At 41.2% G+C, this 27,578-nt stretch overlaps 1 protein-coding gene across 1 annotated transcript in view; it reads right to left on the bottom strand.

Annotated features, from left to right (window-relative positions):
- LOC119304165 (callose synthase 9-like) overlaps nt 1-21,577 on the bottom strand; it is a 41,011-nt gene extending 19,434 nt beyond the window's left edge. Inside the window, exons 1-27 of the mRNA XM_037581336.1 lie at nt 21,214-21,577; nt 20,532-20,629; nt 19,984-20,147; nt 19,728-19,851; nt 18,527-18,637; nt 18,314-18,439; nt 17,255-17,344; nt 16,300-16,397; nt 16,097-16,214; nt 14,994-15,119; nt 14,806-14,882; nt 14,653-14,731; nt 13,717-13,833; nt 12,601-12,703; nt 12,374-12,497; nt 11,165-11,342; nt 10,994-11,046; nt 10,847-10,907; nt 10,682-10,763; nt 9,776-9,825; nt 6,828-6,914; nt 6,212-6,297; nt 6,115-6,139; nt 5,144-5,238; nt 4,988-5,069; nt 4,722-4,882; nt 4,517-4,637 (exon numbers count right to left, since the gene is read on the bottom strand). Of these exons, the coding sequence (XP_037437233.1) occupies nt 4,517-4,637; nt 4,722-4,882; nt 4,988-5,069; nt 5,144-5,238; nt 6,115-6,139; nt 6,212-6,297; nt 6,828-6,914; nt 9,776-9,825; nt 10,682-10,763; nt 10,847-10,907; nt 10,994-11,046; nt 11,165-11,342; nt 12,374-12,497; nt 12,601-12,703; nt 13,717-13,833; nt 14,653-14,731; nt 14,806-14,882; nt 14,994-15,119; nt 16,097-16,214; nt 16,300-16,397; nt 17,255-17,344; nt 18,314-18,439; nt 18,527-18,637; nt 19,728-19,851; nt 19,984-20,147; nt 20,532-20,629; nt 21,214-21,412 (2,835 nt within the window). The 5' untranslated portion in view covers nt 21,413-21,577. The remainder of the gene's footprint in view (nt 1-4,516; nt 4,638-4,721; nt 4,883-4,987; nt 5,070-5,143; nt 5,239-6,114; nt 6,140-6,211; nt 6,298-6,827; nt 6,915-9,775; nt 9,826-10,681; nt 10,764-10,846; nt 10,908-10,993; nt 11,047-11,164; nt 11,343-12,373; nt 12,498-12,600; nt 12,704-13,716; nt 13,834-14,652; nt 14,732-14,805; nt 14,883-14,993; nt 15,120-16,096; nt 16,215-16,299; nt 16,398-17,254; nt 17,345-18,313; nt 18,440-18,526; nt 18,638-19,727; nt 19,852-19,983; nt 20,148-20,531; nt 20,630-21,213) is intronic.
- Nucleotides 21,578-27,578: the final 6,001 nt, after the last annotated feature.

Here is a 27,578-nt window from a genome sequence, read left to right on the forward strand (position 1 = left end):
GGACCAGGACTCCTGCCCAGCCTACGCCTCGCCTGATGCGGCCGACGGCTGCTGCTCCTGGCCGCGTGGCCCACGCCTGTAGGACGTGCCCCACATGACAGTAGTGTTATGACATGCGGAACCAAACTACCGCAGATGCAGCAGCAAAAACATTTTTTGGGAAGCTCCTCGTGTTCTCTCCTTTGCTGCTGCAAGTCCATCTCCAGTCTCCATCCAAAGCCATAATCATGTTGTCTAAGATAGTGCTGGCACTCAGCAGCGATGACAGACAAAGATAAACTCATCTGCGAATGGGACAGCCTGGTGCGAGGTAAAGAACATGGATGAAGTTGGTTTGCTAATCAAGGCTGACAAGGAGGCGAGTTGGGGAAGCCTCCAGTGGAGGTGAACTAAGTGAAGTGCAGTTGGGCAGGCTGATTGATACGATGCCAAGTATTGGTGGTGGTCAGAAACTACAGTGATTATACTTCAGTTACTACTGGTGTGTAATGTTTCTTGCTGAGAAGAGTTAGATCATTAGCAAATTATATAAATAATTAATGCATGGCAACGATTAAGAACTAGGGCTTTTTGGGTTAGAAAAGGCCAACATTGCTCCATGATTTATAACATATGATTTCACCTATTTCTTGGAACCAAACAGCCTTTCTCACAAACCAAAGACTCAAAATTACTGCATTATGTGTTCTTTTTCATGAATCAGTTACCAAGTAACTTGATCCTTATGTTTGTATCACAAAAGATGTGTAAGAAAAGTTGTCTTCCAAATGCTAATAAGATAACACTACCAACAAACTCACATCGTTGGTCTAGTCCTAGATAGTAACAACACTGTAATGGACTTGTGTAAACGAAAATAGACAGCACACTCCAGTTTATCTTACAGGTGGTAGTTACAGGTGGTAGATAACTAGCCTCTTTATGCAACAAAGCCTTTAGTCCCAAACAAGTTGGGGTAGGCTAGAGCTGAAACCCATAAGATCTCACAACCAACTCATGGTTCTGGCACATGGATAGCAAGCTTCCACACAGCCCTGTCTATTGCTAGTTCTTTGGTAATACTCCAGTCCTTCAGATCTCTCTCTATGAACTCACATGTCAAGTTCGGTCTACTCCGACCTCTCTTGACATAATCAACATGCTTTAGCCGTCCGCTATGCACTGGAGCTTCTGGAGTCCTGCGTTGAATATGCCCAAACCATTTCAAGCAATGTTGGAAAAGCTTCTCTTCAATCGGTGCTACCCCAACTCTATCCCGTATATCATCATTCCGAAATCGGTCCTTGTGTGGCCACACATCCATCTCAACATGTGCATCACCGTTACACCTAACTGTTGAACATGTCACCTTTTAGTCGGCTAACACTCAGCATCATACAACATTGCGGGTCAAATTGCCGTCCTACAGAACCTTCCTTTTAGCTTTTATGGTAATCTCTTGTCACAGAGAACACCAGAAGCTTGGCACCACTTATCCATCCGGCTTTGATTCGATGGTTCACATCTTCACCAATATCCCATCCTTCTGCAGCATTGACCCCGTCGAAAGGTGTCCTTATGAGGCACCACCTGCCCTTCAAGGTTAACCACCTCCTCCCCGTGCTAACAGTACTGAAACCGCACCTCATGTACTCTGTTTTAGTTCTACTAAGCCTAAAACCTTTTCCAAGGTTTGTCTCCATAGCTCTTAACTTCATATTAATCCCTGTCCAACTATAATCAACTAGCACCACATCATCCGCAAAGAGCATACACCACTCGTTCATAGCGGACCCCTGGTGCAGTCCTATTTTAATCGGAAAGCAAAAAAGAGAAGGGCTCGAAGCTGACCCCTGGTGCAGTCCTATTTTAATCGGAAAGTCATCAGTGTCGCCATCACTTGTTCGAACACTTGTCACAACATTATCGTACATGTCATTGATGAGGGTAATGTAATTTGTTAGCACTTTGTGTTTCTCCAAGGCCCACCACATGACATTCCACGGTATCTTATCGTAGGCCTTCTTAAAGTCAATGAACACCATATGCATCTCCTTCTTTTGCTCCCTGTATATCTCCATAAGTTGTTGTACCAAGAAAATGGCTTCCATGGTCGACCTCCCAGACATGAACCAAACTGATTTTTGGTCACTCTTGTCATTCTTAAGCGGTGCTCAATGACTCTTCCATAGCTTCATTGTATGGCTCATCAGCTTAATTCCACGGTAATTAGTACACCCCTGAACATCCCCCTTGTTTTTGAAGATTGATACTAATATACTCCGTCTCCATTCTTCTGGCACCTTGTTTGCCCGAAAAATGAGGTTGAAAAGCTTAGTTAGCCATACAATGGGGATACACACCTCAATGCAGATACAATCACGGTCCATCGCCTTGCCTCCTTTCATCCTTTTTAAAGCCTCCTTGACCACAAACTCCTGGATTCGCCGCACAAAACACCTCTCATCGAACGGGTCGTCCAGTTCAATGGTAGAGCTCTCATTCTCCCCATTGAACAGCTTGTCGAAGTACTCCCGCCATCCATGCTTAATCTCCTCGTCCTTCACCAGGAGCTGGTCTACTCCGTCCTTGATGCATTTGACTTGGTCAACATTGCTCGTCTTCCTCTCTCAGATCTTGGCCATCTTATAGATGTCCCTTTCACCTTCCTTCGTGTCTAAACGTTGGTGGAGGTCCTCGTATGCCTGACCCCTTGCTTCACTCATAGCTCGCTTTGAGGCCTTCTTTGCCACCTTGTACTTTTGTGATGTCTACACTCCTATCCAGGTAAAGGCGTCTCAAACAATATTCTTCTCCATCATAAGCCTTTCGGACATCATCTTTCCACCACCATGTATCTTTAGCTTCGCTTCTACTTCCCCTGGACATTCCAAACTCCTTTGAGGCCACCTTACGAATGCAAGTCACCATCCTCATCCACATATTTTCGGCATCACCTCCTTCCTCCCAAGGGCCCTCCTTAATGACCCTCTCCTTGAATGCCTGAGCTACCTCCCACTTGAGGTTCTACCACTTCGTTCTAGCAACTTTGGCACGCTTATCCCGCTGGACACCAATCTAAAAGCAAAAGTCAGCCACCACAAGATGCTAAGGGACAACACTCTCCATGTATCACCTTACGACCTAGGCAAGCACGCCTATCTTCTCTTCACGAGAGGATGAAATCAATCTGGCTAGAGTGTTAACCACTACTAAAAGTCACTACATGTGATTCTCTCTTTTTAAAGACGGTGCTAGCTACGATCATGTCGTAGACTAGAGCAAAGCTTAAGACATCTTCTCCTTGATTCCTGATGCCATAGCCAAAGCCCCCATGCACCCCTTCAAAACATGTGTTAGATGTACCAATGTGGCCATTGAGGTCTCCTCCTATGAAGAGCTTCTCGACAACAGGTACACTCCTAACCATGTCCCCCAGGCCTTCCCAGAACTCACTCTTGGTGTTCTCATTGTAGCCAACTTACGTGTTGATAACATTGAGAACTAAATCCCCAACTACCAGCTTGACGAGGATAATCCGGTCCCCGCGCCTCTTGACGTCTGCAACTCCATGCTTGAGGCTCTTGTTGATCAAGATGCCTACTCCATTACTGTTTGCAGCCATCCCCGTGTACCACAGCTTGAAGCCGGTATCCTCCACCTCCTTCGCCTTCTGCCCCCTCCATTTGGTTTCTTGGACGCAAAGGATATCAACACCTCTCCTCACCGTTGTATCAACTAGCTCCCGAAGCTTACGTGTCAGGGACCCTACGTTCCAGCTACCTAAGCGGATCCTCCTAGGCTCGGCTAGCTTCCTTATCCTTCACATTCGTCAAGTCAAATGCGAAAATAGCCTCTTCATGCATACATAAAGAATGTTTTTACTGCATATGCTTGAATAAGGGACTTCGATCACATTCCACTCCAAAGCCAACATGTCAGAAGTGGCCCAAATGGACATGCTAGTGTTCTAAGTCATGGCTATACAAGGAAGTGCAAAACTGGAGATGTTGATAAGAGTTGTCACTGCCAATTAAAGGACGTGGACACCATATTTTATATAATAAGAAAATACATCCAACACTGGCAGCCACAGGGGCAGATCAAAATGGTGTAGGAGGTTTCAGCAAAGCTTTTACAGTACCAGCGACATCTGGCTTGAGTAGATGCGCTCTTGCTATAAAATACAGGATTTCTAAAGAGAATCTAGTTCTAGCAAATGGTACAGATTGGATTTCAGCCATGAATAAGGTGATCTTCCGGCAAATATGGCCTATACAAGCCATGTAACTGAAAAGGGAATGCTAGGAGGTTTCAACAGAGCTTTCGCAGTACCAGGGATATCTACCTCAGTAGACAATGAGCAAGCTAAATCATATATCCAAAGAGAATCTAGTTCTAGCAAATGGAAATGTTCAGACTCCAGTGGAATAACGTGATCTTGCCGTAAATATGACCGATACACACATGTAACTGAAAAGGCACCCAAAAAGCACACCACAACATTGATGTATTCAAACTAAATCATAATATTTACCAGTATTCCCGCTACAGCAACAAGCTTGGCAATGACATTAGGCAATTTGCTGAAATGAATATCACTCTGGATGTTGTTCTTTGAAATGCTTTCTTGAATACCATCAAAAATCCTTTGCACCCTAAAAAAGTAAAATACTTTGCAGCATAAAAAATCTGCTGAAGAACACAGGATGCAAATAAATAATGTTCTAAAAAACCATTACCAGAGATGGCCTTCTTTATCTAGAATAGATGACAGGATATACTTGATGCTATGAAAGCACTCCTCGACAGCATATTGCATATATTCGTCCTTTGAGATCCTTAGCCAGAGTTCATCTTGTGGGTCGTTGCAATCAACTGCAATATCTTTGGCCAAGAAAACCTGCAATGAAGGGCAACTAATCACTAAAGAGACACTAATCAGAGACGGCACGTGGAAAATATGCAAGGGAATACTATTAGAAGTTAAATTTGGTTGACTTTTGACCTTGCTGGCAAGCAAAAAAAGTGGCCACTGCACAATTGGAAGACCGCCTATATTCTTGGGCATCAAGAGTAAATCCAGTTCACTGCAAAAGGGTCAAAACATCAAGCTATGGCTTTCAACAAAACAATAGCACAAATTTAAAAGAAATTTGCTTACGTGTTACTAATGTAGTCCTCTTCCCGCAAATTCTTCACAATTTCATTCCAGAAAGGAGCGAATCTAGATGCATCAAGCTTGTTTAGCTCTGCTTGCTGGTAAATTAGGATTTCCAGTGTCAACATATTTAAACTAAAAACAAATAACTGAGAGAAAACATGGTATATTTATAATTTGCACACAAAAAGACAGTTTGTATTACTGTACTTGTTTAAGCGAGCAATAGCAATACAGACGCAAAACACTTAGCCATAACTGTCATAACTAACAAAAGCTTAAACAACCATGAGGAATTTACGAGTCCAGTGCAAGGCATACAGGACAAACCAAAAAGGAAATAAAAATTACGATATCTAGAAAACGCTACAGAGAGGGCATCACAGGTGTAAGGCATAGGAAGCAGAGATGCTCGTGTAATGGAGGAGGATTAGGACTGAGCAAATACTCAGACAGCAGGAGGAATGCCTACCTATTTAACTTTCAGTGGAGAATTGGCTATTTTGCACAGGTACATATAACAAATATATTCACTTTGTAGGAACGAAAATATTTCAAGTATGAAGTTCATGCTTTAAGCTAAGGAGCCAGTTGCTAAAAGAAAATTAATAGTATAACCGACAAAACAAGATGCCACTGGTCCAAAATTTATCACTTTCATGTCCATTAACAGACACACTTTTGGTAATTTTGACCACAAATATGTGCATAGATTAAGTTTTCACGAGAAAATTAGACTGTATTTGTCGTAAAAGGTACTTCAATGGTACATTTCTGCATGTTTCTAGTAACATATGAGAGTAAATATCAAGTTGAACCATGAGCTCTTTACAAAACAAAGCTTCTTAACTTGAGGAAATAAATATTGAATTTGGAGAATATTTTTTTTTTAACATGCGATCAGGGATCCACATACAGAAAGCTAAACTGTGAAGGAACAAGTTGTGAAATGCTGGTGCGAAAAAGAAACACACCTGACCAGATGATAGCAGTTGTTTCCTGTATGATCCATCAAAACCAGCTTTAGTGTATTGAAATGAAGTGTAAAAAAACTGTATAAACGTTTAAAACCTTTTTGGAACAGCAACATGAAGTTTATCCATGAATACTTCAGGGAACTTCTCAAAGAACCTGTGAACTGCTTCAACAGATCTAATCTGTAAAAATAGGACCACCAGGCAGGATAAATCAACAGATGATTAAACAAACCGCGCTTTATCAGCCATAAATATATGAAGAGCTAGGAAAGAAAACATCAAAGTATGAACTATACGCTGGCGGGGCAACCAAAAGTTAACACATATCCAACCAAAATATAAATATATTTTGTGTGTGAATGGTTCATGTGCTATTTATGATTGCATTTCCTTACAGAAGTGCGCTTTACCCTGACTAACTACACATAATAAGCTGCCTCCTTAGCTCAGTTGTCTAGCGCCACAGTTGGTGGGATAGCCAACAGGTTCGATTCGACCCCTCATCCTCTATATTAACAGAAGTCGGTGGAAGTCTTCCTCCCACATCTTCCCTTTTTTTACTAATTACACAGTGATAGTCCAATAAAATCATCTTACAAAAAATAACAAAATTTCCCTTGTAAACAACAAGAGTAATAGATCTTCCAGAAGCAACTTATGAGAAAATAACAGCATGACAATTAGCATAAAGCTAAAGTTTAAGGACTAACCTCTCCCAGGCGATCACGTGCACCAAGGAGGAATCCAACAATAGCAGACATGATAGTGTAAAAAACATGGATGTCCAAAAGATAAATCTGCACAATAATATTCGTCATATAAATATGCATTTCATATATTCACTGCACATAAGAAGCAGCTACCTGCACAATCAGCCCAACAGAAATAAAAGGAACAAGCAAGCTGATGGAAATAGGCATAGGCACGTTTAGCCTCCCATGAGTCTGATCTTAATTATCAAGGTTGCATGGTGATTCAGCCAGATAATATAATTTGCCACAGAAACAATATTTATCAGTTTGTTATCTATCCATGTACTAATAACCAGCATGCCAAAATAATGATATAAGAAGATAATTTACCATCAAAAAAGATAGGCTGAAATAAATATGTTGTAATATTACTTATCCTATGGCTGCTGGCAAGGAAACCATATTTTTGTTCAGGTCTGACGCTATGTTTACACCGCGCATCAGCTGACATCTATGTGGTAGTTCAACTATTGACTCTAGAGAACTTTCAGTCTACAGCACAGAATTCAAAATTCATCGCCTACGCAAGCAGGGGCTACATGCACCGGGCTGCCCTTTTTTTATGCTCTACAGACCAGGATCAAGTAAAGCAATGACCACAACTGATATCATCAGCTAACCAATATGCAGTGAGCACACCAGCACAAGAGCACCCATGTTTGACCTGGTAATGTTGGGTTTACGCCCACATGGTTTAATCCTAGTTGTGTGTGAGTTGCACATAAACACTGAGGAAGCGCCCATAGTCAGCCACTCAAGAAGAATGGAAGTGTATGGGCTCAAAGTACACAATGTGTCTATGAGAGTAAACTGACTGATAATTAGTTAGTGTTCTTTTAGTGTTACAAATTCCAATGCCTTGGAAATACCTTCTGCACATCTGCTACATATAGCCTACTTACTCCATTGTCATCCATAGAAGCTCTGTACAAGTATTTTCTCTTGTTGGATAGTAAGGACATAGTTTATCCGAGTGGTATCATGTCACTAAAGAAGTGTATCTGTGCATTTCTACCAGACTATTGAGCTTATTAAGCATGACACACTGGAACTGATACCAAATTATTGTCATTCTTTGTTGTCCTGCGAGCTGGAGTTGTGTCTCCAGTAAGTTGTGCAATGTTTCAACTTTCAACAAGACCCGAAGTTACACTGAAATGATAGTCAAATTAATTCTTCTAAAGGAACCTTATTAAATTGTCATTTCGAAATACCATTGTTAATGATTGTGTAGTGCCATGGATCATATATGAGCTAATATCACCAAAAGTCAAAGAACTTGCTCTGTATGTTCAGTTTGGTGCTAAAACTTTAAAAATACGGATTTATGGTCACCTAACTTGACATCCCGTGCACATACGGTGCCTCCTCCTGTATATGTCTGTATGACCTGCTTGCGTGGCACGCCTGGCCCACCGATCAGTGGGTGGGAGTGGGTAGGCGTTGGGTGCCAAGTGCATGTTGGATCTTTTGCAATATACCCCCTAGTGTTTTATTGAATTATGCAGGAAACCCCCGCATGATTTTTTTGTAGTAACCCCTGGCGTTTATTTAATTACACACAAAGTGAAATGTGTTCCTAAATATCTGTTGAGAGAAAATAGAAACAAACATCAGCCACCCCAAGTACTCGAACCAGGAACGTCACGCATGCTAGATCTCACATGCACTAACCACTCCACCAGCAAACATTTGTTGCAAATGAAACAGGTAAATATTCTTTACTCGTGTTCCAGATTGGACATCAGTCTAACAAAAAGGAAACTAAAAATGGCAACGCCAGAATTAGATTAAATATAAGGAAGCTAAAAGGCTCAGGCCCTACTATCAGATTCCGTTGAAAATTCAAGTTGTGCTTGTGCGGCAGCATGCATATAGCATTTTTCAACAATTTCATTATGCACGTGCCTATGTAATATCGCCTGTCTATTTTAATGTAAAATCTGTTAATTTTGACAACACGAGTGAAATTTTGCACGGTATCATTCTTGAAAACTTTATGTTGTGTACTTCGAAATTTTTGAAATAAAATAAAATGGGCTGATTTACATCTTCGGACATAATATGGACCTGAACTTTTTGATCAATAGTGTGCTCGTGTGTAAAGGAAACATAAATAAAACTAGTTGGTTTTTACAGCACATAAATGAAAGTAATTTTGGTTCAAAATTCTAGATAAAAAGGACGTCCCAAGTTCACAAAATATATTATTTCTTTAAGTTAAAGTAATTTATGCACAGGTAAACTCACTGGGCTTTACATAGTCGAACTGGTGTTCCATCGAGACTTATAGGATCAAAGCATCCCGTCATGTACGAGTAACATGTTAGATTTTTTTTCTATCAAAAAAAACACATCAAATTTTTTGTTGTCGTTTATAGGTGAACATTATATTAAAAAATATATTTGTTCGTTATCCTAACAAGCATTTGTTCTTGGTCTAGTGGTTAGTACATGTATGAGTTATTCTGCGGCGATGTCACGAGTTAGAATCCCGTCTGCATCATTTTTTTATTTCCTATTCCCAAATTAATGTGCACTTACAATGCGACCCATGTCTACATGAGATTAAGGGAGGGCTTCCGTGCGAAATGAAAAAAGGACAAGGGTATTTTCTGTAAAAATATGTCGCACGCTGTACACACGTGGCACACCACGCAAGCGGTGCGTATGCATAGGCGTTTTGTGATCGTATTTGCACTTAATGGCAAGTTAGCTGATCACAAATCCGTATTTTTAAAGTTTTAGCACCAAACTGAACATCCAGAGCAAGTTCTATGACTTCCAGTGATATTAGCTCATCATATATCATACCTACAGTTCAATAAGTCGGAGGGGATGCATGTGAAATAATACTCTAATGGTACATAATGTCAACCAAAGCTATAAGGAAAAAGGTTACTTACTGTGGCCACTGGAGCCCATAAAGCAAGGATTGTAATCGCATTATGGTTATCTGCAAGCATTCCAAGAACCAATACAAAAATTAAAATCTGGGCCTACAAGCTCACTTCAGAATGATAGAAATTGCATACAAGTTTTGCACATCAAAGGGCACAGCTTAGCGCATCACACTGGGATAGCAAAAACATGGTGGCAAGTTGCAACATAACAGGCTTAAGAGATTAAGGGCACTGATGTTTGGGGAGAGATACATTTTTCAAGAAAAAATATTTCCAGATATACAACAGAACCCAGAAGGCACGAATATTTGCAAAGAGATTTAGAGGCACTACTCTTAGACCTGCAAATAGCAGATTTTTGTTCTATCAACATAACCAAACGAAATATGCTCATGTGTTTTCTCAAAGAAGAAACAAGAAAGAAAGTTGAATATCCATTTCTGAGCCCGGGCTCATCTGCACTCTATGAATAGTAAAATCAAATAAATACTCAAAAAATTTCAAAAAAAAAATTGTATGGAAGATGCTTCAGTGCGTGAGGTCCGTACAAAATTTCAGTTCGTTTAGACATCTGAGTAGCTCTCAGCAAAAAAACAAAATCGGTCCGAACAGTACATGAACAATACACTTTCACAGATCTCAAATTTGTCTTTTTTGCTGAGCGCTACTCAGATGTCCAAATGAGCTGAAACCTGGCACGGACCTCTCGCACTGAAACATCTATCATGCGAAAAAAATCAGAATATTTCGAACATTTCAAGTATTTTATTTGATTTTACTGTTCATGGCGGGTGTAGATGAGCTCAGGAGCCAAATTGCCCCTCTCAACCAAGAAAGTGAACTATTACTATGATCAATTGATGCTAAAAATGACAGTGTAATGATGGGATAAAGTGTGTATATACTTACTCTTTGAGACAAAGTCATGCCATTGATACTGTAAGCCTTTGAAACTGATTATCAGTCTTGTTGGTTTTACAAGAGGTTTGATCTGCATAAGAAAGCCAACTTTCAAATACAAATTGATGCCGGTATAAGCAGAGAGCAGAGTTAAAACAGATAAACTATACTTTCCTGGAGGAAATAGGTGAATGAAAATTTCGCAGCAAAAATAACAAGCCAGAAAGCGACATATCTGCACAGTAAATCAAGTTAGTGATGATGTGCTTCAAACATGCCAGCACAATCACAGAACTATGCTTCAGGGTTAGACCAGATTACTTCATATAATCTAGAGGCCTTTCATGCAAGCCTCTTCCAACATAATTGTGTTCCTTCAGTATATAAAAAAAAAGTCAGACATCAGTAACATAATTTAGAGGACTTTCATTACAAATGTTTCTACAGAAAGACAGCTTTTAGATAGTCAGAACGCGTGAAAAGGGACAAGACCTGATGCATCCACTTGGCAAGGCGTACAAAAGACCAGCTGTAGCAAGCATTGGTAAAACCATGGCAGCAGGGAACACTCATGAGTAGGCTGATGATTATCTGGAAACCCGCATACGCGCTGATTACAACAACATAAATCTTAAAAGGTGCAGATTGCACCCCATCTTGAAGTGCCTTGCTGCAAAACGACAAGTTATTAATACTTTTACTGAAATTGTGTAAACACCACAAAGGGATTTTCCCCACAATTAGATACCAAGTAAGGAAATCTATTAATAAGCTTGGGCAGAAAGTTTTGCTAAATATTGTGGTCATGGATGCAAAGGCGAGTAGGTACGAAACAGCTAAGTTTTTCATCCAAGTAAACTAGCATAAGCATTAGAGTTGACATCAAAGGGTCTCAATACTTTGCTCCTCGATAAGTAGAATTGTCAAAATACATACAAAAACGTTTGGATGGCTAATGTGATAGTTTCATCAATAAGACTGAACTGATGCCCTGGTCCACAGGCCAGTTTTAGTATTTTTATTTCAGAAAAACAGAAGAGATGTCCTTGGGCCAACCTGCTATTAACTTTTTCAAGCAAACCACATAAAGCCTTGTTCTATCCATCTTATTCTCAGAATTAAGATGTTACACTTAACCAAAACCGTCAAAAGAGATGCAGAATGCCAGAAACTAATGGAGGGTGGTTTGCATAATGACAAGCTTCAATGGACATACAAATCAAGTCAAGGTGGGCCAGACATCACAATTAGGTACAAATTCGATCTTTCTACTGTTGGCCATCATGTCCTTATGTTCAACACAACTAAGATCATAGATATTTCAAATGACTAACAGAGAACCATTAATCCTTTCTTTATAAAAATGGTAAGGCTAACTAAATGTTAGCCATTAGTCCTTATGCTTGGGCCTTAAGAACAGATCATATTCAACCTACCAATTAAGAGTGCCAGGGAACATTGAGGGCACGAGGTCAATTTTTGGCATACTAAGTTTCAGAGATGTTACAAAATATTATTATCTGTTTTTCAACAGTCCATGATCAAACGCTTACTGATTGAATCCCGGGACAGATATGTTCCCAGAATTTCAGTATTCATCCTGAGCTAGATGATAAGATCCTTAATGAAACGATTCAAACAAATTATCCAGTTACATAGTGAATTATTGGCAATTCACTCTGGACAGGCATCGAAACTTACATATATAGGTAACAGATGACCAGTGAAGACGCAGTAAACCAACAGAATCGCCAGATCACTCTAGTAATTGCAGAACCACGAGATGTTGAATAGGCGCCATACATCATTAGAATGTCCAATACACCTTCCGCAAACAAAACAAAGAACAGAAGCAATTAGTCGCCTACAAGAGAATTTATGCAAAAGATCGCACTGCTGTGGTAACAGAAAGGTTTTTTGGTACAAACTCTCAATAAATTCCATTATGATATAAGTTGGGCCAAGGCTAAGAAGTTCCAATACAGTATTTGTGTCAAAATTGCCATTGTTAAAAGCAATGATAGTAAGTCCCTGCATGCACATAAACAGAACCGCACTGTTAGGTGACACAACAGGCACGATAAAAGAATTTAAAAATGACAAGAAAGCACAAAAGAATTTTCAAGGCAAGGAAATACCATCCGAAACAGCAATAAAGAAACACGAAAAGTTGTGCATCTCTCCTACTGAACATATTTTTTTAAAATCTTAACTGTAAATGCATGAATTTGTATGACAATGAACTCGCATGTGAAAAGAATACACGGTGGTCAGCAAAGCAGTATCATACTGCCAGTGTAATGCATGGCAATGAAGCATATAAAGAGAAGTCCAACTATTATTAGGTTATACTCCCTCCGTCCCAAAATAAGTGTCATGGTTATAGTTCAAATTTGAACTAAAATGAACTAAAACCACGACACTTATTTGGGGACGGAGGGAGTATGTACAAAAGTAAGCTTCTGCAATGTCTCTGTAAGGCTAAATCATTCTTCACTCTAAAAAGCTGTCTCCTGATTCAGCATTGCCTTTAAGCCACATCACCTTTAAAATATTGTCGTTATATTGATGTTAATAATAAATACTAATAATTGGATCATAAATTGCTAGAGGGGTTTACAAGAATGGGCAGCTTTAGAGGAAGGGTGGAAGTTTCTATCAAATCATGTAGTATTTCATGAAACAAATACACAGTTCAAAAAATTCATGGGAATATTGTCTGGTAATATCATTCAACAGACCAGCAGCAAAGCACAGTTGATACTTCCAACAGACACTAAAGTGACACTATCCTAAGACACACACACTCATGAACTGCGCCTCTAAAAGACACACATTAGTTTAAAATATCCCTTATTATTCCCCTTCAAAATACAAATCCCCAAGACACAAGCCTTCAACCAGAGTAGTGTGCCTCTGGCACCTCCCAACTCATGAACAGAACAAACCTAAGACACAGACCACAAAAGTTACAACAGAAAGGGTGGACATTTAAGGTGAACCCAAAGCAGAATACTGAGACCGTTGTAGGATAATTCATGTACCTGAAACATCAATAGTAGGAACATCCAGAGGCGGTGAAAGCTATGGTAAAGATGCAGAAAAGTTCTGTGCTCCACGAAAGATGTCTTTCCGTAATGATGATTCCTACTTATCAAGCCCTGTAAAAGAAATTGCATCAACACAATTTTATGAAAACTACCAAACAATTCATAAAAAATATATAAACAAAGAAAAAATATCAAAGTATTCAACATAGCTAATGATGATGTGTACAGTATTCAAGAACAAAATTCGTCGATTCTAGGATTAGGGCCTGTTTGGCGAGAATGTTGGGTTTGTGTTGGTAATTGCTAAAAGATGCTATGGCACTGATAAAGCATAAAATGGGAATATATTTCATAACCTAACAATGAAAATTCCAGATCCCTCTTCGTTGCACACAATCCAAATCGCTACTCAATACTCACCTCCCAATACCATAACAATCCTCCCCAAAACAACAATACACAAGTGAACAAAAGACAACACTACTGTCAAGCACACCAGAACAGCAGATCTCCGAGTTCCAACGATTCTGCTCAACAGTGAACCTCGTCAAACACTTTGAGAGCTGGCGGGTAACTGCGCCACAGTGACAGCCCTCATTAGGAAAGCAGGAGCTAAGGAGCAACACACCAGAGAAGCCACTATGACGGTCTTAGCTGACCATGTCAAGTAAGGTAAAGAGAGTGGCTGGGACGTCGGGAACAATTGATGAGCTACCAAGACCCTCAAAAAGAGTGACAGTGGCTTACGTGGATAGATAATAGTGCAACTTAAGTCAGAAAAGAAGATAAACAATATCCTTGTGACTGACAGTCATACTAACAAATAATCATCAAACGAGAAAAAAAAAGGATCCCGTAACACACATTTATTAGTTTAGTTCCATCTACTGCAAGATCCAAAAATCTTATATACAGTTAATACAAACAAACCTGCTCTTTCCTATTAGGCTTTGAGAAGAATGGGTTACTCAGTTTCCACGGCCAACCCAGCTGAAAACATTTCTCAGACCTAAAAGAGAGAAGCAACAGTATTTGAAAAAGCAACAGAATAACAAAATCCGAGAGCTCGATTGATCCACCTACCAGAAGAACTCATTGAAATCATCGTAGTTTCTCCATGCAGAATGTGCTGCCCGCCCATTGTCATTGTTGCCTGCTTCCTGCAGTAGAACCACCATTCAGACATTTATATAGGACAGAACATATCGAGTTAGACTAGCTGATAACCCTTGAAAAAGAAGTTGACTAGCTGATCAAGCAGCACCACTTACAGCTGCAACGATTTCATATAGAGGATAAATGACTTGGTCAAGAAATGATACGCCATCATTAGAAATGCAGCTTCCAGCTGGCTCAGCAGTCTGTTTCTGCATAATCACCTCTAGTTCTCTTGCTAGCTACAAAATTGAAAGGAAGCAGGAATTTCAACAATAAAAGTTGAAATTTGGCATCATTTACAAATTTAATTGGTTAGAGATCATCTATACATTTAACAGCTGCAACTGAATATGCAAGAATGAAAGAAAATTTGAGGTTAGTAATCTACAAATATAATAAGATGAAGGTTAGCCATGCGCTTAATTTTAATATAATATGCTAACATAATTTGCTGATTTGTTTGCTCCTAAAGATTAAAGATGATCACCTTAGAAATACATAAGGCCAAAAAGCCTACAAGCCTAGAACAATCCCCAGCCTTACAAGCATGCCAACGAGGTAATAGAGCAATTAAGAAAGTGTAATTGGTGCTCCTAGGAGTTTGCTCTCCCACTGTCAAGAATAGTTTGACTATAATGTATACTGTTAAGCTTCATGCACTAGCCAACGCAACCAAAAGTCCGGACCTTTCCATCAGTTCGGACTTTTGCAATTTATCCAAAAATTGCTGGTAGCTCCCCTTTGTGTCCACGTATAGGCCTCTTGAGTCATACGTGAGTTTCGCGCGCCGTCACTCTCTTCCTGTTGCACGTGTTGACTTGTCTTCCCCATCACACGTGAGAGGGGATGTTACAGTATATGTGGATTGGACTAGCCCTTATGAAAAGTCCGAACTGATGGAAAGGGCTAGTGCAATCCACATATACTTCTTGTTGTTGCTTTTTTTAATTTGATGCGTGTTCATACTTGAAGTGCACTTTTAAGTTTGGCCAATACAAGGACCATCCAAACATGATTCATCCAAGGGCCTATGTTCAAAGTAAGCATAATAGCACACAAATGTGAGGCTTGCGCGAGATTCTTAAACAAATATACAAGAAACAAGAAAAAAATGAGTACTCTCATGATATTCATGCATGAAAGAAGTAAATGGAGGCACAACATGCACCGAAATAAGCACATTGGAGAATTTGAGTAGAATCCTCTACGGACTTACATGATGAAATATGTAGCATAAGCCTTCTGGAAGAAATCGTACGTTGGCAGCCTCTCCCCAGATCAAGTAGTATAAACAAACATATAGCAACTTCTTTTCTTTGGTCAATGATTCAATGCTAACAGAAAACAATGCAGTCGCTTGGTATTTGTAACAAATAAGGCAAGAATAAGAATTGAAATGCAGAATATAAGAAATCATACTTATTCCAGACAGGGCGTAGTGGTAAATAGTTGCACCATTTTATGTAGTTATCCAGGGACTTGGAAAACACAACATGTACAGCACCCTCGTCAATTTTCTAGCAACAAATGAAAACAATGTTAAATACCATGCAAAAGCTCAATCAACACGATAATAAGGCCGGATGAAAAAACGCATTTAGCTGTTACCATATTTTATCACATGATGGAAGTAAAAGGATATGCTCTGAAGTGTCATCATACATGTTTCATAAGCATTTTAAATGGCACCTGATTTGTGCATGGGTTAGGAGGCAGTAAGTCCTGCCCATATAAATAAGGAACAAGATCCTAATAGTGGGGATTAAATTATATGTACTTTTTAGCGATAAATTATACTATTTGTTAGGGACTCACTATCTCTTGATCATGGTGTGTTTCAAAAAATGCCTCTTCTTGATCATAAAGTGTTTCATGCGTTCTAAAGCACTAGACAAAATGCCTTTTCTTGGTTAGGAAGACAAAAGTGCTGAAGCGGAAGTGAGTACATGTATGAGTAAAACAATACACAAACAGGAACATGACATATCAACTTATCACCAATAAGAAAGAAGAAAACATACGTATATGTTGCTACCAGATAGCGAGCTAGGTAAATCCAAAAGAAATTGTTCGGTTCATACACAATAGAGAAAACATTGATCGGCCAAGTACAACTATGTTGGCACAAGAAAAAGGAACATCGATAATAAGTTAAAACACCTAATGTTTTGTTCAGGGTGATAACTTGTTCCAAATTCTAACTAAAAATTCCAATTGACATATTTTAATATTTATTAGGACAAAAATCATTTAACTGGTCCGGGAAGGAGGGTATAACTAAGGAAAAAAAACAAATATATTCACACGTGGTCTCCTGCATGCTCTCGTAATTAAAAAAACAGAACAATGAGCTGAATATATAGTGCACACACACCGGTTCACTCCCTGATAGTTTGCCTAATCGAGACTGCTCATTTGCCAACAGGTGAACAATGTGCTCCCGTTGATTGCTCACATTGTCTTTCTGCAACCACAAGATCAAGGGGGTTATCACATATTTCAATGAAAGCATCAACATTATGTAGCATTGTCATTTTATAATGGATCAAGAAAGCCCAGATAAGTTAAAAGGGGTGTGTTAAGTTTGAACCGAAGACAGCCGTGCCAAGGATTTGATTGCCCATGTTGAAGCCAATGTTGGCAAGAAAATACACTGGGAGACTACAAGCAGCTAAAGGAGCAAGGGCATACCCAATTTGGCAACCATCCAAACAACGGCCACAATCTTGGGCATGACCAAATAACTAAAAGGATAGGTTTGGTCAGAAACCAAACATACCCCAAGTGCAAGGACCAAGAGATATTATGTATCGCAACCTGTATTTCTATTTCCATCTTAGAAATCATGGAAATAACACATAAGTCAATATGCTTATTTTATTCCTGCCTCATTTTCCATAACAGCTTCAGTCATACACTCATACTATTACACTAGGATGCAAGTTTGGCTCCACAAATATTATTGTTTATTTATCATTTATAAGTGTGCACAGTTACATGCTAAGACACTATTATTCACCAGCGTGACTTGTAAATATATGCATTGCCTTATTTTTCAGTTAAATGCTCGATGAAATGTACATCAACGTACAAAAGAACATGTGATAAGGATAACATGGGAAGTATTAATCTCAACATCTCAAGTAATGTTGAACGGGTGCACAATTTAACATAGTTTCCAAGTTTGCAGTATCCAGAAATATGCATATAGCATAGCACATTTACTATTATATCAGTTAACCCATATAGTTGAGTACGACGAGCAAGCAATTTGCTGATTGCTAATCAGAATTAGTGTTTGTCCCTCAGGTTGGCAACTAAATTTTTGTTGGCAGATAATAAGGTAGTTCATAAGCAGTAAAAAGATTACAGCAGTAACTCCACAGAAAATGTAGGCTAGCTTACACAACAGGTGAGCCACATGCTAGCTAACCTGAAAACCAAACACGCAGTGCAAAAGGTCCAGCATATCAGAATTCCTAGCATCAGGAACTGAAATGGTATTCGGAAGCCTGGGCAGATCCCTATGGTACTGCAAAGATGATATTGCTGCCCTCACCTGAAATTCAAACAACGTTACAGGAATATAGTCACTACCAGATCTAAAAACTGTAAGAATTAAAAAAGACCAGGCCCTGAACTATACCTCTGGAAAAGTGACAATTAGGTTAGTTGTAGACAAGGAATCTAGAGGAATGATATTATACGCCACAACATCCTCTGTCCTTGCCGCATCCTTTTGCATGACTTTTTTCATCTGAGTAGAAAAGAGTGCATTACTATTTACACACAAAAAATAAAATAATGGAATATTTATTTTTGCCAAGTAGGTTCAGAAAGTGGGAGCAAAACTGAACAGGCACGGACTCATAATAATCGCACCACACTTGAATTCAGTTATACATTAAAACTTCGTTCGCAATTCAATTTATGGTGCTATTGATACACTACAGTTTATAGTTAAGATAATGGTCAGGTAAAGAGCCTGCTAAACAATGGAGTTTCTTTGCACAGCACCTTATACTAGAGACGTGGGCAAGAATAAACGAGTAAGGAAACTACACCCTGAGGTTACACAATATGCATGGGGCCACTATGCATGTTTTTGGTCAAAGTAAATCCTTGAGACAACTCAACATTATATCTGTTAAAGCTCAATAAAATAACTGAAATCTTAAAGTTAAAGCTTCTGCCTTGTTAATTTCACATATTTGATACTTCTACAAGATACATGATTCCTGAATATTTGTTAATCCACTGCCGCTGGTAACAGAACATATGAATGTACAAATAACAGTAGGTGAGGTCACTCTTTTAGTTATTAAAAAGATGAAAATACTTTCATTATCTCCATGGTGGCACTCAACCACGTTACAGTAAAAGGAAGTACTCCCTCCTTCCCAAAATGTTGGGCGTCTAATCTTTTGCGTGCAATCCCATAATGTATGGCATGCATGTCTTCCTCTCTCCTTCCGTTACAACCATAGATAACGATAGCTAATTTTCTGGGAAGGAAAACAATCGCTGACTGGGTCTCCATTGCAGTTAGCCCACGTCATCTCCCTCTCTCTCTCACTTATCTCCCCAGTCCCCACAAAGGAACCCCACCTGGCTTTCAATCCCATGACGGAGGAGTTCGTGAGGAGTAGAGGAGATCAAGGGAAGCAATTTCCCTCTACCAGCCAACGACAGCTCAAGTAACGAACGCCTGCGCTAATTTTCGTGCTGAAACACTAGACGCCCAAGATTTTGGGAAGGAGGGGGTACTGTTAATATTTTCTCTGATCAAACATTTGAATGAAGGAGAAGCGAAGTCAAAAATTAATTATCAAGGATAAGAACAAAACCTCTTCAGAAATCAAATTTGCTGCATCCTCAGGGGAAATTTCCTTTGTTATATCCTCTATTACTGACCATAAGACCTTGAGAGTTGCAAGTACTTTTTTGCGCTTCAGTGTTTTGCGCTCCAGCCTGCTCAAATAACAGTAGTGTAAACACCACAATGCTAGAAGTTGAAGTAACAACCATGCTTAAAAACAGCATGTCTCAAAAGCAAAAATGAATTACAACTTTCAGCAAGGTCTCCATAGGAGGAATACATACTCTCCAAGGTTACCGCTGAACACACCAGATTCCCTCAGCTTCATTTCGTCGTCACACAACTCGTCAACTTTATGTCTTTCTCTGTAGAGCTTATAAAATTCTTGCAGTTTAGCTATATCCTGACTTCGGTCTATAGCACCACCTTCCCTCTTAGCTAGTTTTTGCTAAAATTTTGAGAAAGACAAAAGCACTATTAGAAGATGTTTTACTTTCCCAAACAAAGAAGTCTACTGCAATTCAACAAGTCATGGTTCAGGAGATGTGGTGTGTGATTTGATTCAGGACTGAGATTGGAATGCAAAAGCCTTCCTGCATGCTCAAGGCAGTCATGAAATGTTACAGCTCTGATTGGCAAGCAATACATAAAAAAAAGTAAATTATTAGCTTATTTTAGAACGTCCGCAGTCAAACATCTGTGAACTACTATACTAGTGGCTAGTAACATAGATAAGTGTGTCTGAATGGTCATGCAACAATAATAGTAGTAGATTCACCCCCAAAAACAAGAAAGGGGTGAGGAGAGGGAGTAATGGCAGACATGTGCATACCCGGATTACTGACATTAAACCGGTCTTGAACTGAAGCACACCTCTCCCTTCGCTATTTGGATCCAGATTTTGGGCGAGGGCATATGCGTGCTCACACACTGCTCATGGAAGTCGAGACATATTAGTATATTACAAGACGATACCATATTGCGAGTAAAAGTTAGCTGCGCGGAGGAACTTAATTGCTATGGAAGTCGAGACATACTACAAGATGATACCATATTGCGAGTAAAAAGTTAGATGCGCGAAGGAACTTAATTGCTCAGATATAGTCCAGATCATTTCATCAGCGTTGTGTTTGCTTTTCTCAGAGAACTACTAGTTTAGTTTCTACTAACATATCTTGGGTCTACCAAGTGTGTTCAGTGGAGCAAAATAGCTGAAGCATGGCAGGCGAATTCTGGTCATAGCAATGTCGTAGACAGGCAAACTGTGTGTCAAAGTAAAACGTGCAATGCAACTTAACTGCTCAAACATTAGTACGAATCATATCACAAGCGTTGCGTTTGCTTTTCTCAAGAGCACTGGTACTTTGTGCTAACATCGCTTGGGCCCAAAAGGTGTTTTCAGTGATGTAGTAAGAAGGTACAGCCCAACTATGACAGGCGGATTCTGGCCATGGCAGCGTCGTGGGCAAGCGCCAGCAGGCAAGGGCTAGATACGGTGGTAGAAGGGGCCTTACGAATCCTGGCGACGGTGGGGTCCTCGTCCTGGATCTCGTCGGCGGCGCGGAGCACCTCGTCGATGTGGGTGTTGTTGCCGAGCGAGGAGGGGACGTTCCCGGCGATGCCGCTGGCGGGGACCCCGTAGACGCCGCCCATCCGGTCCCCGCGGAGCGCCGCCCGCACCAGGCGCTCCCAGTTGGCCTCCGCCCTCGCCATCTCGCCGGGGCGCCTGCTGGATCTGCGCGCGCGCTCGCTCGCTCTCAGAGGCCGCCCCGCATGAACGCCCGAGCTGCCGGCGCGCCGAGCTGGCGAGAGAGGGGGGGCGACCGGAGGCTAGGGTTTGCGCGTGCGCGTGCGCGCTCGAGCTGGGGCGGGGGCGGGGGCGGGGGCGGGCGTGGGGTGGAAGGAAAGGGGAGGGGGAAAGGGGGAGGAGAGGAAATGCGGCAAGGAAAAATCTCAAAACCTCTCTCGGCTTTCTGGCGAGACCTTTTGGTTTGGACTGGAGGATGCGATCTACCGCCGCTCGCTCCAGGTGGAAGAGGAGGGGAGCGGGGTGGGGCGGCGTGTGTAAAAATCGCGCGGCGCCGCTTGCTTGCTTGCTTCCGGGTTCCGGCCCCCAGCTAGCGCGGAAATCCTTTTTTTTTAAGGGAAAGAGAGGAAATGCTTAACGCGGAAGGACCCCTGCGTGGACGCGTGATGGCAGCACCGCAATTGTGTGACTGACCTGAGACGTGTGCGGCGGCCGGGCATGTGTGGTGTCTCGGTCGGTCTGTCAAATAGTGTGACGACCACGCGACGCAGACCGGGGGACGCGCGTTTGAAAGAGCCTGCTATTGCCACACGCGCTTCCTTACCCTAACTAGTAAATGTGTACGTGTAATACACCTTGATATTATGAAAGAAAATTATTGGATGTTCATATTATGCATGATATCAGTTACGCGTTAATTATGTGGTTAGCACAAACCTTATATTTGATAGTATTATATTAATTGCATGGCATACATGTTGGGCGCTCACCATTGCAGCAATCTAGTAGGTCGTTGGGTTGACATGGTTTGATGGTCGAAATTAATTGGATCTGCCCCTCCCCTACTTTGAGTCTCTCGTAGTGGACCGGCATGTGAGAGGAACGACTGTCCTTCGTCCATGTTGGCGAGAAGAACGGCAGACTACGATTAGGCTATGATTTCCAATGGTTCTGTGGTGTCGGCGATGGGAAAAGGAGAAGTTGCATCCGCAAGGACATGACACATTTTCATAAAGGACTTCATCAGGATCTGGAACCCGCAATGTATCATGTCAAAAGGCAAGAGAAGGAGAGCAGCATCGTCCGTTGGGAGAAGACAAAAGTGTCATCTTCGGATGGATGGATACTCCATCGTTCTCCTGCTTCGACGCACCCTTCGGCTAGGAAGGACACTGTGGTCCTGATAGCGGCGGCAAGGCAAGTTGGAGGTAATGGCGGCGACGGAAGGTTCGTGAGATGTTGTGTGACATCAAGATGGGGATGAATAGGCCGCATGTACAGTTGACTCACGGCCTTACGCATCACAGCCAGCTCCCTCATCAGCAACCCGCTAACCCAAATTGAGGACGGACAAGGGTAGTCAGCTCGTGAAGCAGCAACCCGTTCAGGTACGCTTGAGGCCTAGGTACGACTGGAAGATCTGGTCCATTCATGGCACGATCCGACAGCCGTTGGCGCCAAGTCGCTGAGAGGGGTTGTAGCTAGTTTCATTTCATTGTTTTGTAATAGAGGTCATACTTTGCGGATGATTCACATCTCTCTTATACCTCTTCGCTAGAGTAATAAAAGTGGTGTAGAAACAACCTTAACTTTTCATAGCTCTCTTATACCTCTCCGCTAGAGTAATAAAAGTGGCATAGAAACAACGTTAACTTTCCATAGCTTTCTTATACCTGTTGGAAAGTTGAAAACTTGGTTGATGTATGATTTTTTTGACATATTCTTGTGCAAATTGCATGGTTTCTATATGATTACATAATTTTTTGGTTCCTACTTCATCAAAAGAGTCTATGGTTGTGTTCGTTACTATAACTATTGCCATACCATGTTTTCATGATTTATATACAACAAGTATAACTAGCACTAGTAATTATTTATGGATGTAAGTTTACATCATTAAGGAAGCCATCACAATCAAGGAAGCCCCGGAGAGTGTGAGATTCAAGATTGAATATACCCAAGGCACCCCCAATTTGTTTCTAAGAATACTAAAAAGGCAAAGCTTGGGGATGCGTAAGGCATCCCCATTCTTCAACAACCTTTTGTAGTTAAAGAGTATGACTTCCTTAAACCCCATTTATCCATCCATTGCTTTTTGTGCATTTATCTTGGAACATCCTTTTGTTTTTCTTTATGAATAAAGTATGATGATCAGCTCTGGTCATTATGTTAAATAAGGTTGTGAGTGTTGCTTGGATTGATTGTTTACTCCGTGCACTTCACTTAAATCTACTAGAGTAATAAAAGTAGCGTAGGAACTATGTTAACTTTCCATAATTCTCTTATACATGTTGGAAAGTTGGAAATTTGGTTGACACGTATGATTTTATTATGATTTATTGAGCATATTTTGATTGGGACACTAGTAGAAAACAGGGCTTTGGTCCAGGCCGAGGTGGCCCATTAGTCCCGGTTCAGTCCAGAATCGGGACCCATGGGGCCATCTGTCCCGGTTCGTGAGGCCAGGGGCCTGCCGGGCCTCATGGGGGCATTGGTCCCAGTTCGTCATGCCCCTTTGGTCCCGGTTGGTGGGACGAACCGGGACCAATGGGCCTCGCTCCTGGCCCACCACCATTGGTCCCGGTTGGTGGCTTGAACCGGGACCACGGGCTTCCCTTTGGTACCAGTTCATGCCACGAACAGGGACCAATGAGGTGCCTATATATACCAACTCACCGGCGAGCAGAGCACTCCACACTGCTCTGTTTTTTCTGGCCGGCGAGGGGAGAGCTTTGTGGTGCTCTAGCTTACCTCCCATGCACATGAGGTGTTCGATGAAATGCCCGAGCCACACTAGTTAAGCTTTCTCCTCTCGAAGCTCGACCTCAAAACTCCATTTTCCTCGAGATTTGTCTAGGTTTAGCGGCCCGTCACGTCCCACTCCCGTCTTCACCGCCGTGGATCGCCCGCACCGATCTCGTTGCCGGCACCACCGTGGTGAGCCTCTTGTTCTTATCTTCTTTCTGAAAGAAAAAATTCTTACTTTAGCTAGATAGATATTTGTCTAATTTTCTTACTTTTATTATTGCTTGTTATTATATAGTGCGATGGTTTTGGTATCTGCCCCCGTCGGCCCTCGTCCTGGCTATGATTCGGATGTGGTATATATTATCTTTTTATAACTATTTGGTTCATTTATTGTTCATGACAATTATGGCAACCAACATGACATAGATTTTATTTATCTAGGAGGTAGTTGAATCGGAAATTCCAACCGACCCTATTGTCGAGAGGTTAAATTTAGTTGAAGAAAAAAACAATTACTTGAAGGAAAAAATAAAAAAAATTGAGGAGGAGAAGATGATATTGGAGTTGCATGTTGCGGATGTCGTCGATGATCACAAGATCAAGATGGATGCAATGCGGTTGAAGATGAGAAAGATTAGAAAATATGCCATTCATACCGAGGCTTGGTATCATTATGCCGTTGGATCAATTGTTACCTTGGTTGCGATTATGATCGCATTTGTTTTCGCATTGAAATGTTTTACATAGTTTCAATGTATGGTTTAATTAATTAGATGCTCTGGAGAGCTATATGTTGTTAGATGAGAACTATGTATGTACTTTGGTTTTAATGTGATGATGAACTTATATTAATTTGGTCACTTAATTATCTATTCATGATGTTCTGTAATGGTTTTTGACACACTTAATTATATATAATGCACGTAGATGAACTGGCAATGGATGTACGGTGGCAGACACACCTCCGAGTATATTAAGGGCGTGCATGATTTTCTCGAAGTGGCTGAGGCAAACAAGCAGAATGGTTTTATGTGTTGTCCATGCCCAAAATGTGGGAATACGAAGTCTTACTCTGACCGGAAAATCCTTCACACCCACCTGCTTTACAATGGTTTCATGCCACACTATAATGTTTGGACGAGGCACGGAGAAATATGGGTTATGATGGAAGACGGTGAATAAGAAGAGGATGATGACAACTATGTGCCCCCTGAATACGGTGATGCTGCAACGGGGGAAGCTGCTGAAGATCAAGAGGAACCAGACGATGTGCCCAATGATGCTGCAATGGGGGAAGCTGCTGAAGATCATGAGGAACCAGACGATGTGCCCGATGATGACGATCTCCGCCGGGTCATTGTCGATGCAAGGACGCAATGCGAAAGTCAAAAGGAGAAGCTGAAGTTCGATCGCATGTTAGAGGATCACAAAAAAGGGTTGTACCCCAATTGCGAAGATGGCAACACAAAGCTTGGTATCGTACTAGAATTGCTGTAGTGGAAGGCAGAGAATGCTGTGCCTGACAAAGGATTTAAGAAGTTACTGAAAATATTGAAGAAGAAGCTTCCAAAGGATAACGAATTGCCCAATAGTACATACGCAGCAAAGAAGGTCGTATGCCCTCTAGGATTGGAGGTGCAGAAGATACATGCATGCCCTAATGACTGCATCCTCTACCGCGGTGCGTACAAGGATCTGAACGCATGCCCGGTATGCGGTGCATTGCGGTATAAGATCAGACGAGATGACCCTGGTGATGTTGACAGTGAGCCCCCCAGGAAGAGAGTTCCTGCGAAGGTGATGCGGTATGCTCATATAATACCACGGTTGAAACGTCTGTTCAGAAACGAACAACATGCCAAGTTGATGCGATGGCACAGTGAGGACCGTAAGAAAGACGGGAAGTTGAGAGCACCCGCTGACGGGTCGCAGTGGAGAAAAATCGAGAGAAAGTACTGGCATGAGTTTGCAAATGACCCAAGGAACGTATGGTTTGGTTTAAGCGCAGATGGCATTAATCCTTTCGAGGAGCAGAGCAGCAATCACAGCACCTGGCCCGTGACTCTATGTATGTATAACCTTCCTCCTTGGATGTGCATGAAGCGGAAGTTCATTATGATGTCAATTCTCATCCAAGGCCCTAAGCAACCCGGCAACGACATTGATGTGTTCCTAAGGTCATTAGTTGAAGAACTTTTACAACTGTGGAGTGGAAACAGTGTACATACGTGGGATGAGCACAAACAGGAGGAATTTAACCTGCACACGTTGCTGTTTGTAACCATCAACGATTGGCCCGCTCTCAGTAACCTTTCAGGACAGACAAACAAGGGATACCACGCATGCACGCACTGTTTAGAAGAAACTGAAAGTATATACCTGGACAAATGCAGGAAGAATGTGTACCTGGGCCATCGTCGATTTCTTCCGACCAACCATCAATGTCGAAAGAAAGGCAAGCATTTCAAAGGCAAGGCAGGTCACCGGAAGAAGCCCGCCATGCGTACCAGTGATCACGTACTTGCCATGGTCAATGATTTACACGTAATCTTTGGAAAGGGTCGCGGCGGACTAACTGTTCCGAATGACGCTGAGGGACACGCACCCATGTGGAAGAAGAAATCTATATTTTGGGACCTACCCTACTGGAAAGACCTAGAGGTCCGCTCTTCAATCTACGTGATGCACGTGATGAAGAACCTTTGCGTGAACCTTCTAGGCTTCTTGGGCGTGTATGGGAAGACAAAAGATACACCTGAGGCACGGGAGGACCTGCAACGTTTGCACGAAAAAGACGGCATGCCTCCGAAGCAGTATAAAGTGTTGGAAATATGCCCTAGAGGCAATAATAAATTAGTTATTATTATATTATATTTCATTGTTCATGATAATCGTTTATTATCCATGCTAGAATTGTATTGATAGGAAACTCAGATACATGTGTGGATACATAGACAACACTGTTGGAAATATGCCCTAGAGGCAATAATAAATTGGTTATTATTATATTTCCTTGTTCATGATAATCGTTTATTATCCATGCTAGAATTGTATTGATAGGAAACTCAGATACATGTGTGGATACATAGACAACACTGTTGGAAATATGCCCTAGAGGCAATAATAAATTGGTTATTATTATATTTCCTTGTTCATGATAATCGTTTATTATCCATGCTAGAATTGTATTGATAGGAAACTCAGATACATGTGTAGATACATAGACAACACCATGTCCCTAGTAAGCCTCTAGTTGACTAGCTCGTTGATCAATAGATGGTTACGATTTCCTGACCATGGACATTGGATGTCGTTGATGACGGGATCACATCATTAGGAGAATGATGTGATGGACAAGACCCAATCCTAAGCCTAGCACAAAGA

The sequence above is a fragment of the Triticum dicoccoides genome, chromosome 5A, assembly GCF_002162155.2.
Source record: "Triticum dicoccoides isolate Atlit2015 ecotype Zavitan chromosome 5A, WEW_v2.0, whole genome shotgun sequence".
Lineage (NCBI taxonomy): Eukaryota > Viridiplantae > Streptophyta > Magnoliopsida > Poales > Poaceae > Triticum > Triticum dicoccoides.